Raw genomic sequence first — 15,680 nt, forward strand, 5'->3', positions numbered from 1 at the left:
ACTTCATACGCGCTTGAATGTTGAGTGTGAAGAATACGTTGTGTTTATACTTAGTAGATATGTTTATAAGGGATGCGATTACAGGGAATTGCTGCGCATCGAATGGAACTAATGTAGATCAAGAACTGCGTTTACCAACCGATCGTTTATAATATTTATAGCGGGAAACGTTTTGTTATTTTTTACAGAACGTAATCGAATCGATACCGGTACGTGTAAAGTGGTGCTTTAAAAGAAAAACACGCTCTCCGGTTAAACCCTTTTTTTTTGTCTTCAGTCATTTGACTGGTTTGATGCAGCTCTCCAAGATTCCCTATCTAGTGCTAGTCGTTTCATTTCAGTATACCCTCTACATCCTACATCCTTAACAATTTGTTTTACATATTCCCAACGTGGCCTGCCTACACAATTTTTTCCCTTCTACCTGTCCTTCCAATATTAAAGCGACTAATTACTTTAAAATTACCTGACCAAAAGTGGCCTTCCTCTTCCCACCGAACCTCACTAATTCCTACTAAATCCACATTTATCCTACCCATTTCCCTATTTTAATTTTCTAGTCTACCAACCTTTTTCAAGCTTCTAACATTCCACGCTCCGACTCGTAGAATGTTATTTTTTAGTTTTCTGGTGACCCCTTTCTTAGTAGTCCCCACCCGGAGATCCGAACGGGGGACTATTTTACCTCCGGAATATTTTACCAAGGAAGGCGCCTCCATTATTGTTGTGTGAAAATCCAGAGAGCCACATTTTCTTGGAAAAAAAAACAGCTGTAGTTTTCCATTGCTTTCAGCTGCGCAGTACTCAGAGGACTGAGTGATGTTGATATGGCCGTTTAAGTCATTGTGACTCACGCCCCTAACAACTACTGAAAGAGCTGCTGCCCTCTTTCAGGAATCATTCCTTAGTCTGGCTCTCAACAGATACCTCTCCGATATGGTTGCACTTTCGGTCCAGCTACTCTGTATCCCTGAGCATTCAAGCCCCCTCACTAACGGCAAGGTCTCATGATTCATAGAGGGAGGGTTAAACTGATAACTTAAATGATTCTTAGAGGGAGGGAGGGTTAAACCCTACGGTTGTATAAAACATGCTTTCGGATATTTTGATACATAAAGATGTATTTGAGGGGGGAATTAAAAACAAAATCCACGTTTTGTACATTTGAATACCAATATTTATACTTTATTCGATTAGTTTTTTTTTTAATTTTTTTGTCTTCAGTCATTTGATTGGTTTGATGCACCTTTCCAAGATTAGTTTATAGAATGCAAAATAAACAAACGTTGTCTTTTATGAGCGAGTTCGTCACGATTCTGCCGAGTTACGTCCCTTGCATCAATGCTGATTCGCAACGCGGCCGTATCTATACGCAATACTATAATCATTACTCATGTATAGTCACCGTATTTTTTGTCATACAGTAATCGATGTACTCGATAGTTTATTTAACACGATGTCATCTCAATTCTTTTAAAACCCTTGATCTTTTCATACCATCACCCTTTTCTTCTCGTGTTCAAATTTTGCGTTTCTGTTGCTTATTTATTTACTGTAATGTTATTTAAAGTTAATTATAATGCGAATTTTTTTAAGTTTACTGGAATGTTAGTTTAATGTATGTCTACGTTTACGTCTGTAGTGCGCAATTACTGATATCTCCTCAAAAAAAAGCTCGAAAAAAGCCCTAAGTCGTGCGGAAAAACTTATCTTTTTAAATGCTTACAAAAGCGAATTACAGAATAATCCGTCGGCGTTGATTTCGGATGTTGTTAATAAAATTGCTAACGTAAGTGGAATTTGTGCTGCTTCGGTGTACAATGTCATTAACGAGTACGAATCTACTAATGAATTATGGTTTCCTAAAAAACAAAACCGCTCAGATCAATAGAAGAAAAAGTTGACGATTTATAAAAACGAGATTCATAAAAAAAAGTACTCGAATTTTATTGATTAAGACACGGTCTAGCGATCTCTTAGCACGTGTGGAAGGTAATTCGGTTATTGTCTTTAGACAACGCCCCTTACCGTTCGTGTAAAAAAGAAAGAATTCCATCCGTGTCTTGGAAAAAGAACTATATAAAAATTTGGTTTAGTTGAAACGGAGTGATTTTTGAAGAGAACTGAAGTTCGACTATCGCAAAGGGTTTCGCGTATTAAAAGTAATTTTAATGCGTATTTAATCGACGAGTTAAGTATCTTCGGAAAATACCCCTTTTAAAATATCTGATATTAAAAAATTTACGTTTAAAAGCTATCGATAAAACAGGCCAGTAGGAATGGAAAAACCGTATAAAACAAATAACGGATACTATTGAACCAAATGATTGGGAAACGATTATATATATAAAATAGAAAATAAAATTGAGCCTCTCGTTGTATCTCTTAATATTGACATCACTTTTCTCGCAATCAGATGACGAAAACCGAATTGAATTTATTATTTACTTGAAATCATAGAAATTTATTCTAATATATATATTTTTTTGTCTTCAGTCATTGGACTGGTTTGATGCAGCTCTCTAAGATTCCCTATCTAGTGCTAGTCGTTTCATTTCGGTATACCCACTACATACTACATCCCTAAAAATTTGTTTTACATATTCCAAACGATGCCTGTCTGCATAATTTTTTCCTTCTACCTGTCCCTCCAGTATTAAAGAGACTATTCCAGGATGCCGTAATATGTGGTCTATGTCTCTTCTTTTAACTATATTTTCCAAATGCTTCGTTTTTCATCGATATGCTGCAACATCTCCTCATTTGTCACTTTATCCAACCATCTGATTTTTAACATTCTCCTGTAGCACCAAATTTCAAAAGCTTCTAATATTTTCTTCTCAGGTACTCCGATCGTCCAAGTTTCACTTTCATATTAAGCGACGCTCCAAACATATACTTTCAAAAATCTTTTCCTGACGTTTAAATTAATTTTTGATGTAAACAAATTATATTTTTTACTGAAGGCTCGTTTAGCTTGTGCTATTCGGCATTTTATATAGCTCCTGCTTCGTCCATCTTTAGTAATTCTACTTCCCAAATAAGAAAATTCTTCTACCACTATAATCTTTTCTCTTCCTATTTTCACATTCAGTGGTCCATCTTTCTTATTTCTACTACATTTCATTACTTTCGTTTTGTTTATTTGTTTATATAAGCGGTAGTTCTTGAGTAGGACTTCATCCATGCCGTTCATTGTTTCTTCTAAATCCTTTTTACTATCGGCTAGAATTACTATATCATCAGCAAATCGTAGCATCTTTATCTTTTCACCTTGTACTGTTACTCCGAATCTAAATTGTTCTTTAACATCATTAACTGCTAGTTCCATGTAAAGATTAAAAAGTAACGGAGATAGGGAACATCCTTGTCGGACTCCGTTTCTTATTACGGCTTCTTTCTTATGTTCTTCGATTATTACTGTTGCTGTTTGGTTCCTGTACATGTTATCAATTGTTCTTCTATCTCTGTATTTGAACCCTAATTTTTTTAAAATGCTGAACATTTTATTCCAGTCTACGTTATCGAATGCCTTTTCTAGGTCTATAAACGCCAAGTATGTCGGTTTGTTTTTCTTTAATCTTCCTTCTACTATTAATCTGAGGCCTAAAATTGCTTCCCTTGTCCCTATACTTTTCCTGAAACCAAATTGATCTTCTCCTAACACTTCTTCCACTCTCGAACGAGAAGCTTTAGTTCTTGCGTAGGACTTGATCTATGCCGTTCATTGTTTCTTCTAAATCCTTTTTACTCTCGGCTAGAATTACTATATCATCAGCAAATCTTAGCATCTTTTTCTTTTCACCTTGTACTGTTACTTCGGATCTAAATAGTTCTTTAACACCATTAACTGCTAGTTCTATGCAAAGATTAATAAGTAACGGGGATGGGGAATATCCTTGTCTCACTTTTTTATGTAATATACTAGTGAACTTTCACCTTTTGTGAACGATTGACGACTTCATAACTCTTAAAAAGTCAAATAAAATGTCATAATTTATTTAAATTTAAATTATATACTGTATATAATTTTTGTAAAATATAATAGCGCGTGGTTACTGAATATTAACGTCGCGTAGTTTCTTTTATATGCATCTGGATTTACAGGAGATGCTTGCAAATCGGCGGCTGCCTGAGCACTCGTACGTACTCTCTGTTACTTGAATTCTATAAGCTAACCGAATAATATATAACTTCAAGATTATCGAATGTAATTATTTCATGAAATAATCGACACGATCAGGAAATTTGGATTGTATTTTTCGTCGAAGGGTTATCGATGATTAACCAGTGATTAAAAAAATGAAAAAAAGACAGGTAAACACGTAACACGTGCTGTGATCAAAGCGGGTAATAAGTTTTGATAATGATAAAGTTGCATGTAAATAATTTTATTAGAGGTAAACCGACTGAACTGTAAGATCCGCCGGTAGAATCGTAAGCCATGAAGTTTATAAAAATAATCGGTTAATACGCCCAATCAGATTCTTGTTTAATTATGTATTATTATTATTATTATTATTAATATGTTTACTTTTAAAAATATTTCTGTAATTGTTTCTAGTTTTTATGATTTTCTTGTTTCTTAAAGAATTATGAATATTTTTATGGCGATTTGTTTACCGCCATCATTATGTTGTACAGTTTCTTCAATGGCGGAGTCGATCGAATAGGTTTATAGACTCATTGAGTTTATAAAATCGAACGATAGTGCGTAGTTATGTGACCGTGTGATACTAGCACCTAGAAATGATAGAAAAAATGCCATAATAGTTACATACTGCAAGAAATTTCCAGGAGATGAAAAACATACTACTCCATTTACACAGTTTTGAATGAAGAGAATGCAGTTTCATTATTGGATCTGTGGTGTAAGTTGACGATTAGCGCTGGGTGTGAATGGACTGCGCTGGGATTGAAGCGTTCCACAAACATCGTATTACAAAACTAATGTTACGAAATCATATTTACAATATCATCTTCTAATATTTGCATTTGCATTTATAGTTACGTTTAAACTGTGATTTATGTTATCCAATACATACTATAATAGATGTGCAGGCCCTTGGATTTGTGAACAACTATAACTTCTATGTTGAGTACTGTTTACCTTTTATAGATTCATTCTTTCATCACTTGTTGACGGGTTTCGGTACTACTCCATTGTCAAAACTTATTGTACTCTTAATAAGTTTTGACAATGAAATATTACCGAAACGCGTGAACTTAAAATAAAAGAATAAAAGCTTTCTTTCTTTTTCCTGTTTAACCTTCGGGAATTACCGTTCAGATAATACTTCAGAGGATGATATGTATGAGTGTAAATGAAGTGTAGTCTTGTACATTCTCAGTTCGATCGTTCCTAAGATGTGTGGTTAATTGAAACCCGACCACCAAACACCGGTATCCACGATCTAGTATTCAAATCCGTGTAAAAATAACTGGCTTTACTAGGACTTGAACGCTGTAACTCTCGACTTCCAAATCAGCTGATTTGGGAAGACGCGTTAACCACTAGACCAACCCGGTGGGTTTTTCAGATGTCTTCTAACATCCTTATTTATAACTTCCATCGGTGGCTGCATCTTCGTGGGTTTTACTTGTTCTTTTTGCTGTGGAGATTTCGTCCTAGTATCTACGGTTCTCTTAACCTTGGCAGCAACGTTTGAGGTTAGAGCATTACTACCGTTACTATAAATAAAGTAAAAAAAGAATTTCATAGAAAAGTAAATACAAGTTTTGAAACATTATATGTAAAAATTTCATAAAAATTTAAACCTTACTTTCTAATACGCATTTATTAATATCGCTGTTAAATTGAATGAAAAGTTTATAAATCGGAAAATATTTAATAGTTTCAGAAACTTCTTACGTATACTAAAAAGTTTTCAGTTCATTATTATTAAGAATGAACTGAATACTAGATCGTGGATATCGGTGTTCTTTGGTCGTTGGGTTTCAATTAACCAAACATCTCAGAAATGGTCGAACTGAGAATGTACAAGAATACACTTCATTTACACTCATACATATCATCCTCTGAATTAATAACTGAACGGTACCGGAGGCTAAACAAGAAAAAGAAAGAAAGAAAGTTCATTCTTATTAACCCATCGGGTTGGTCTAGCGGTAAACTTGTCATCGCAAATCAGCTGATTTCGAATATGAGAGTTCTAAGGTTTGCGTCCAGCTGCACAATAGAATAGTCGGCGTGTGACAGTTGACATGTGAAAATCTATTCCGCTGATTGCGAATTCTAGATTTAAGTCCACAGCAGATTTTTGATCACGTTTACTTTCTCTCTAATAACCGGTCTTGTGTCGTTGTAATTTTCCTTTTGTGACCGCATTTAGTGTTCCTTTGAGGTTAAAAGGAATCGGTTTCTTTAAACCGTTTTAAAGTAGCATTCTCCCTAGTCTAGCACCGCACCCATCGGGTTGGTCTAGCGGTTAACGCGTCTTCTCAAATCAGCTGATTTGGAAGTCGAGAGTTACAGCGTTCAAGTCCTAGTAAAGCAGTTATTTTTACACGGATTTGAATACTAGATCGTTGATACCGGTGTTCTTTGGCGGTCGGGTTTCAATTCACCACACATCTCAGGTACGGTCGAACTGAGAATGTACAAGACTACACTTCATTTACACTCATACATATCATCCTCATTCATCTGAAGAATTATCTAAACGGTACTTACTGGAGGCTAAACAGGAAAAAGAAAGAAAGAAAGTCCAGCAGCGCACTCAGAAGCTATTTGTCGTGTCGTACTGTGATGTTAAGAAAGAAAAACAATTTTCGAACGCTTTCTTGAAGCTATGTCCATTATAATATATTCAGGACTCGTAGAACAAAAAACGCGAAAATTTAATTTAGTGATAAAAGATGAAATAAACTGTCAGAAAACATTACTTTTAACGTGAAAATTGTTAAATAACCTCAGATTACATACATAGACAAATTAAATATCGCGTGTAATCGGTGAAGCGGTGGAGTCGCTACATAGAAATGAACAAAAAATGTCCTTTGTTCGGATTAATTTGCACGCTAATGCAGTCTTTACCCGTAAGTTTGAAGCTTATAATCAATTTTTATATAATTTTAATATTAATTATATCGATTTTATTTCAGAGTTATTTTTTTGTAGCTTAATTTTTAAATGTTATTTTTTTCATTACTGAGAAAAAATCTTTTTTTTTCAAAAACTGAAGAAATTTGGACTTTTTTAAACCGCTTTTTATCTTAACATGACTTTACGTTCGGATGAAACGTAGAAAAAATATTCTTAAAATAAACACTATTAATTGAGGTTTTTGAATAAGAGGTTTTCCAGTAGCTTTTCCAGTCAGGAATGATTTATTGTAAAAAAAACAAAAAAAAAACAAAAAAAACAGGTACTTTCGTTTCGTTAAGCATATTAAAAAATGTCGACTAATTAAATATAATCATTACTACGAATACGATGATGTCATATTTAAAATGAAAAATTGTTTTAAAATAACTTTGGTTGAAAATAAAAATTATTCTAACGTCACATCGACGGTATAGATTACAGGGATTTACAGATTACGGATCTTTGCTTGTCAGACGATTCCGCATAATCGTGTTCTTGGCGAAGGTTGATGATGTATACCGCCCGAGTTGGACTTCAAATATATTTAATCGTTTTTCTTCTTTTTCTAATATAAAGATTAATTTCCTCCAATACTTATAACGATTGCTTTTTCCACTATTCTTTTAATTATTTTACTCGTTTGTAAGTTATCTTTTATTTATAAAAATATCCATCGCTAATGAATTTTTTTTTTGGGAGGGTAGAACATATATAATTTTAGGATTCTTTTAATTTTACGCATCTCTTTTTAAAAACAACCGTACAGGCTCAACAGCCAATTTTTTTTTTTTTGTCTTTTTGTCCAGTCATTTGACTGGTTTGATGTAGCTTTCCAAGATTCCCTATCTAGTGCTAGTCGTTTCATTTCAGTATACCCTCTACATCCTACATCCCTAACAATTTGTTTTACATATTCCAAACGTGGCCTGCCTACACAATTTTTCCCTTCTACCTGTCCTTCCAATATTAAAGCGATTATTCCAGGATGCCTTAGTATGTGGCCTATAAGTCTTGTCTCTTCTTTTAACTATATTTTTCCAAATGCTTCTTTCTTCATCTATTTGTCGCAATACCTCTTCGTTTGTCACTTTATCCACCCGTTTGATTTTTAACATTCTTCTATAGCACCGCATTTTAAAAGCTTCTAATCTTTTCTTCTCAGATACTCCGATCGTCTAAGTTTCACTTCCATATAAAGCGACACTCCAAACATATACTTTCAAAAATCTTTTCCTGACATTTAAATTAATTTTTGATGTAAACAAATTATATTTCTTACTGAAGGGCTCGTTTAGCTTGTGCTATTTTGTTGTGCTACAACAGCCAATTAAAATCTGTAAAGTTGATTAAGTAGTAGATAAGTACGACGGGAGTTTTTTTGTTTTATTGTCGGCTTTAAATAACAATGAAAATATAAAATGAAGCCTAAAAGTTACGTATTCTGTACAAAGATTCAATAAATTATTATTTTTTAAATATGTGGAAAAAATTATTTTTTAATAAAGTTGACTGTAGCTAAATGAATCTGAAAGAAAGTCGTTTTCTACTGTTTAATTACATTTTTAACTTATCCTAGCGCTGGTTATGTTTTACGTACGGTACTTATTAATGTTAAAAAAATTACAGTCGTATTATTGTTAACTGTTTTTTCTTTTTAATTAATTATTGTTAGTTTAAATACGATATAATATTTTATTCTCCGTGAGGTTTTCATTTTATTTGAACCGTTATGTTTTTTTTATACAATTAGGTTGTCTACTCCTATTGTCGTCGTGTGCCAAGTGTTTATCAAGGTCTTTTACTGACCTTGACTTATTTTTTGTTCATCTTTACTTTTTTCTTACAATATTTTAAGTGTTATTATCAGTTACGTCATCGTTTTTTTTTTCTCTTTTTAATATGTACGTATATTTAAATATTGGTTTGTTTTACATGCTAAAATAATATTACATTAAAAATTCAACTGAAAATGAGAGTATAAGACTTAAATATGTTTAATTTGTTTGTTTTTTTTTTTACACCATTTTCATTATTAAATTGACTCATTTGTGCATGAAAAATATTGTGACGTTGACAAGTTTTTGTCCGTTATTCTGTAATAATTATATGGTACGGAACGCAAGAATGGCGGGAGTTTCAATATTTCTCTCTGCAGATCGCAGAGCCTGGACAACGTCCCTTGCTGTTGTATCTTTCTATTATCGGGCGGGTTTCATGGGTTATTTAGCGGCGGGTATAAATTTTTAGTTTTATTTACGGACGGGGAAGCGATTGATAGATTATACAAACTGTTGTGTAATATTTATGAAAAAGGGGAATTTCCGTCAGACTTCAAAAAAAGTGTTATAGTCATGATACCAAAGAAAGCAGGGGTAGATAAATGTGAAGAATACAGAACAATTAGTTTAACTAGTCACGCATCAAAAATCTTAACTAGAATTCTATACAGAAGAATCGAGAGGAGAGTGGAGGAAGTGTTAGGGAGAAGACAGATTTGGTTTCAGGAAAAGTATAGGGACAAGGGAAGCAATTTTAGGCCTCAGATTAATAGTAGAAGGAAGATTAAAGAAAAATAAACCGACATACTTGGCGTTTATAGACCTAGAAAAGGCATTCGATAACGTAGACTGGGATAAAATGTTCAGAATTATTAAAAGATTAGGGTTCAAATACAGAGATAGAAGAACAATTGTGAAAACGGTCACTTTCGCGCGGTTTCCATTTATAGATTACGCGATATAGAGGCTCCTAAGCCTGGTTTGTCATTTTTTGACTCCCGTACCGCCTCTTCATGGTGGTTCGTTTAATACGGCACGACGCCGTTTTATTGTACCCTGTAGGGTCCTCTCGGCAGATGTCCCGGAGATGGCCGTTTTCGGACACGGCCGCTCTCCCGAACAGTCTGCGTGCCTGCGCCACCCCCACGTCGGATACCGTGTGTAGTTCCGCATCGTAGCGAATAGTGACGTTTCTGACGAACCACGGTGCTTCAAATATCATCCGCAACGCTATGTTTTAATAGTTATATGTATTTGTGATAGATTGTTTTCGTTATTTAATCGTTTAGAGAATTTGTCCAAAGAAATTATTCACAAAAGAACCCAAAATCACATTTATTATTTTTTTTTTAAGGTATCTTAAAATTACAGATATAATAAAATTGAGCTACGGTAAACGGTTACTGAAATAAATTGGGAAATAAGAAAATTTTTTAACACTATTTACAACCGACTCTCGTGGAGCATTTAAAACTAAAGTAGAATACGGCAATTTTTATCGTTAAATCGTTACGTCGAAAGTAAATTAAATTTTTTTTTACGTTTTATAATTTTCCTGCTGTAAGAACGTAGCAAAAGATTTAATCTTGTCCAGGTTGATTTAAAAATATCATGTAATTTTAGAAAACTTATTTAATGAAATATGTGGATGTGTTTCTCTCTCTCTCTCTCACACACAAACACACACACACACACAGAGAGAGAGAGAGAGAGAGTTTGAGAGATGAAATTGTCACTTCGTTTACGATTAATTAACTTATTGCTGTTCCATCATAACTTTCGGCTTTTTCAATAATGAAAACTTAAAGTTAAAAATAAGCAAATAATTACAAAGTTCAACAACCACACGGCTAGATTTTTAAAGTAAACCTAAAAACATTAATTTAGTAAAGATAATAATATAAAATATGTTAACAGAAAAATTAACCAATCGGTACAGTTCAAATAAAACTAACTTTATTACAGAATTTGTAATCGGGTGCGCGTGCACTCCAATTATAACTAAATCTTGGTTAACGAAATTTTGCCTTCGAGAATTTTTTTTTGAAAACTAGATTTAAAAGATGAAAATCTCTCTGATATAATATCTCAGTGTAAATAACTTTCCTCTTCATTTAGTGAACTGTTACACATTCAGTTGTCTGTCTACATTAAAAGGATTCCAAGAGACTGTTGCATATCTGCATTGTATGGGTTCAGACTACTCGATATGCATGTTTGTGGTGACGTATGCGCTACGTAACGAATCGTCTCCTACAGCTTTCGTAGGAACTACGGATGTCATCATTTGACGTCATAGAGTACAATGGATGTCAGTTACGGAACCCGATTATCAATGAAACGTTATCATTGTTGCCCCTCAGCCAAAGGTCTTTTAAAATCTTATCTCATTCGATGACGAGAAAGGTCATAAAGTAGAAATAAGCTACAAGAAAAAATTATACTAACTTCAAAATGCCATTTACAGTAAATAAAATAATTCGAGTTGTACTAACAACTTTACGATAAGGATGATACAATACAACTTGCGTGTTTTTTAAGCTTCCTTTTAGAAGAAAATGTTAAATAAGAAATTTAGCCTTAGTATATGGCCTACAAGTCTGTCTCTTCTTTTAACTATATTTTTCCAAATGCTTCTTTCTTCATCTATTTGCCGCAATACCTCTTCATTTGTCACTTTATCCACCCGTCTGATTTTTAACATTCTCCTATAGCACCGCATTTCAAAATCTTCTAATCTTTTCTTCTCAGATACTCCGATCGTCCAAGTTTCACTTTCATATAAAGCGACATTCCAAACATGTACTTTCAAAAATCTTTTCCTGACATTTAAATTAATTTTTGACGTAAAAAAATTATATTTCTTACTGAAGGCTCGTTTCGCTTGTGCTATTCGTCATTTTATATCGCTCCTGCTTCGTCCATCTTTAGTAATTCTACTTCCCAAATAACAAAATTCTTCTACCTCCATAATCTTTTCTCCTCCTATTTTCACATTCAGTGGTCCATCTTTGTTATTTCTACTACATTTCATTACTTTTGTTTTCTTCTTGTTTATTTTCACGCGATAGTTCTTGCGTAGGACTTCATCTATGCCGTTCATTGTTTCTTCTAAATCCTTTTTACTCTCGGCTAGAATTACTATATCATCAGCAAATCGTAGCGTCTTTATCTTTTCACCTTGTACTGTTACCCCGAATCTAAATTGTTCTTTAATATCATTAACTGCTAGTTCCATGTAAAGATTAAAAAGTAATTGAGATAGGGAACATCCTTGTCGGACTCCCTTTCTTATTACGGCTTCTTTCTTATGTTCTTCAATTGTTACTGTTGCTGTTTGGTTCCTGTACATGTTAGCAATTGTTCTTCTATCTCTGTATTTGAACCCTAATTTTTTTAAAATGCTGTACATTTTATTCCAGTCTACGTTATCGAATGCCTTTTCTAGGTCTATAAACGCCAAGTATGTTGATTTGTTTTTCTTTAATCTTCCTTCTACTATTAATCTGAGGCCTAAAATTGCTTCCCTTGTCCCTATACTTTTCCTGAAACCAAATCGGTCTTTTCCTAACACTTCTTCCACTCTCCTCTCAATTCTTCTGTATAGAATTCTAGTTAAGATTTTTGATGCGTGACTAGTTAAACTAATTGTTCTATATTCTTCACATTTATCTGCACCTGCTTTCTTTGGTATCATAACTATAACACTTTTTTTGAAGTCTGATGGAAATTCCCCTTTTTCATTAAATCTTTTATTGTATAGCTTTTTTGACTGGTATTATATTATCTTTTTTACCTATCTTTTATGGATCAACATTTTTTTTAATTTTAATTGAAAGCAGACAGGTTTTCAGAACTTGTTTAAAGGAGTGTTACATCTGAATTGTATTTTTTCATTTACTTTATTGTTGCAGATTTTTGTGTATCGGTGTAGTTCATATTGTTCGAGACTGTTAAAACATGTTTCTTTTTTAAATATTTGTAAAATATCAGGTGTTATTATTAGTTGGCGATTTGTGTTTATGAAATGGAAGAAATAATCAAAATTTTTTTTTTCTAGTGTTCTGAATGGAGATATGGATGGAGGTAAAAAGACAGAGAAGCCAGATAATCCAAGGGCAACAGCTAACCCAGTATCTGCCCTTACCTTCAGGTAAATTTATAACTTCTTTTTTTAACAATAATTGAGTTATCTTACTATATCTTTGTAATTTACAGTTTCATTATTCGATGAATTTTTTTGTAAATTGTATTTTAAAGGAATTGTTTCACCTGATAAGCCTCCTGTTGAGCTTTTATATACAAAGAAGCCGAATTCCTCAAAGATTTTTTTTTAAGTAGTCATCAAACTGTACGAATCACAAATACCAAAAAGACATAATAACTGAGGTTCCACATCCTTAAAGCACATCTTTTGTGTACTTAGCAAAATTTCACAAGAATGCATTAGGAACAGAGAAATGAGAATAACGTAATGAACAACCCGAATAAGAAGAAGAATATGAAACAAATATGAAGGAATTTTGCAAACCCTGACCTTCAAGTAGCGGGTATCCGTCAGTCCTACCCAAAATATCTTACAAGTTATTTTACCTTAACCGTATCGGGAACAGCACATTTCTTACCAGGAATATTGTATTTTTTTTTTGTCTTCAGTCATTTGACTAGTTTGATGCAACTCTCCACGATTCCATATCTAGTGCTAGTCGTTTCATTTCGGTATACCTTCTACATCCTACATCCCTAACAATTTGTTTTACATATTCCAAACGTGGCCTGCCTACACAATTTTTTCCTTCTACCTGTCCTTCCAATATTAAAGAGACTACTCCAGGATGCCTTATTATGCGGCCTATAAGTCTGTCTCTTCTTTTAACTATATTTTTCCAAATGCTTCTTTCTTCATCGATTTGCCGCAACACCTCTTCATTTGTCACTTTATCCACCCGTCTAATTATTAACATTCTTCTATAGCACCGCATTTCAAAAGCTTCTAATCTTTTCTCCTCAGATACTCCGATCGTCCATTATTCACTTCTATATAAAGCTACGCTCCAAATATATACTTGAAAAATCTTTTACTGATGTTTAAATTAATTTTGATGTAAACGAATTATATTTCTGACTGAAGGCTCGTTTCGTCTGTGCTATTCGGAATTTTACATCGCTACTGCTTCGTCCATCTTTAGTAATTTTACTTCCCAAATAACAAAATTCTTCTACCTGTCAACGATTATGAATTGAGGAGTGTAAAAATATGGAATGATAATTTCCGTAATTTTCAATATAATATCCACTTCCCACTTGGCTGCCTTGCAGGATTTTGGTTATCTTTTTATTCAAATGTTTTATTTTATAAACTCGTGTAGAAGTTTAATGTTTGAAGAATATCGGAAAATAGGAGGAGAAAAAATATCTGAATGTGAAAATAGGAGGAGAAAAGATTTTGGAGGTAGAAGAATTTTGTTATTTGGGAAGTAGAATTACTAAAGATGGACGAAGCAGGAGCGATATAAAATACTGAATAGCACAGGCGAAACGAGCTTTCAGCCAGAAATATAATTTGTTTACATCAAAAATTAATTTAAATGTCAGGGAAAGATTTTTGAAAGTGTATGTTTGGAGCGTCGCTTTATATGGAAGTGAAACTTGGACGATCGGAGTATCTGAGAAGAAAAGATTAGAAGCTTTTGAAATGCGGTGCTATAGAAGAATGTTAATAATCAGACGGGTGGATAAAGTGACAAATGAAGAGGTATTGCGGCAAATAGATGAAGAAAGAAGCGTCAGACTTATAGGCCGCATACTAAGGCCTCCTGGAATAGTCGCTTTAATATTGGAAGGACAGGTAGAAGGAAAAATTTGTGTAGGCAGGCCACGTTTGGAATATGTAAAACAAATTGTTGGGGATGTAGGATTTAGAGGGTATACTGAAATGAAACGACTAGCACTAGATAGGGAATCTTGGAGAGCTGCATCAAACCAGTCAAATGACTGAAGACAAAAAAAATTATTAATATTGCTATTGTTATTGTTATTTCTTAATTTTTTTTCGAAAATTTCCTAATTACATTTACTTTTCTCAATTCTGCTTTATCTAGCGATGATGATTATTTAACATTCCGTTTTCGGGTTTAGATATATTTTTATTTTGTTTGTAAATTTTTTCGTTCTGAGCATCGGCCGTTTGCGAATTTATTTCGATTATTTTTTGTGTACTTCTGTTATATTTAAAATGTGGAAAGAAAAAAAATGCTAATTAAGCGAGTGGAAATACTGAAGCGACAACACCAGATTTTTTTCTTAAAAATAATAGGTTTTTTTTAAACTTACCTTTGATCTCTTATTCTTTATCGATGAATTAAATCTATTTTAAGTTAGATAAGATAGGAGTATAAACTAACAGCGTCGTTTAGTTAATTTAATAAAGAAGGAAGTGTATTATGTTAACATTATATTATCAAATTAACCGATTGGATGCATGGCAAAATAAAAATTACTTGATTATATAATGTTTATTTTATAAACGTGTATAAATGTTTGCGTGTGGTTAAAAATACAGCAAACTTCTTTTCTATACAATTTAAAATTAGTAAAAGAATTGATAAGTTATAATTAACAGCTGAATGGTTGAATGCTCTCATATAACTTTATAATGAAATTTGTAGCGTGATATATTTCGTAGGCATACACTGTTTTGCGACATTAGTAATATTATTATTTAGTATTCTGTTTCATTTCAGTTAATTAACTCTATCTTTATTATTCATACGTTCGGGGTCTTTCAATTGACA

General features: G+C 33.2%; 1 protein-coding gene across 3 annotated transcripts in view; it reads left to right on the top strand.

Annotated features, from left to right (window-relative positions):
- The window catches only part of LOC142333118 (putative multidrug resistance-associated protein lethal(2)03659), a 229,813-nt gene that overhangs the window by 99,575 nt on the left and 114,558 nt on the right, over positions 1–15,680 (top strand). For all 3 annotated transcript variants that reach the window (XM_075380037.1, XM_075380039.1, XM_075380038.1), the window contains exon 2: positions 12,947–13,039. In XM_075380037.1, the coding sequence (XP_075236152.1) occupies positions 12,963–13,039 (77 nt within the window). In that variant the 5' untranslated portion in view covers positions 12,947–12,962. The remainder of the gene's footprint in view (positions 1–12,946; positions 13,040–15,680) is intronic.

This window comes from Lycorma delicatula, chromosome 12 (genome assembly GCF_047948215.1).
Source record: "Lycorma delicatula isolate Av1 chromosome 12, ASM4794821v1, whole genome shotgun sequence".
Taxonomy (NCBI): Eukaryota; Metazoa; Arthropoda; class Insecta; order Hemiptera; family Fulgoridae; genus Lycorma; species Lycorma delicatula.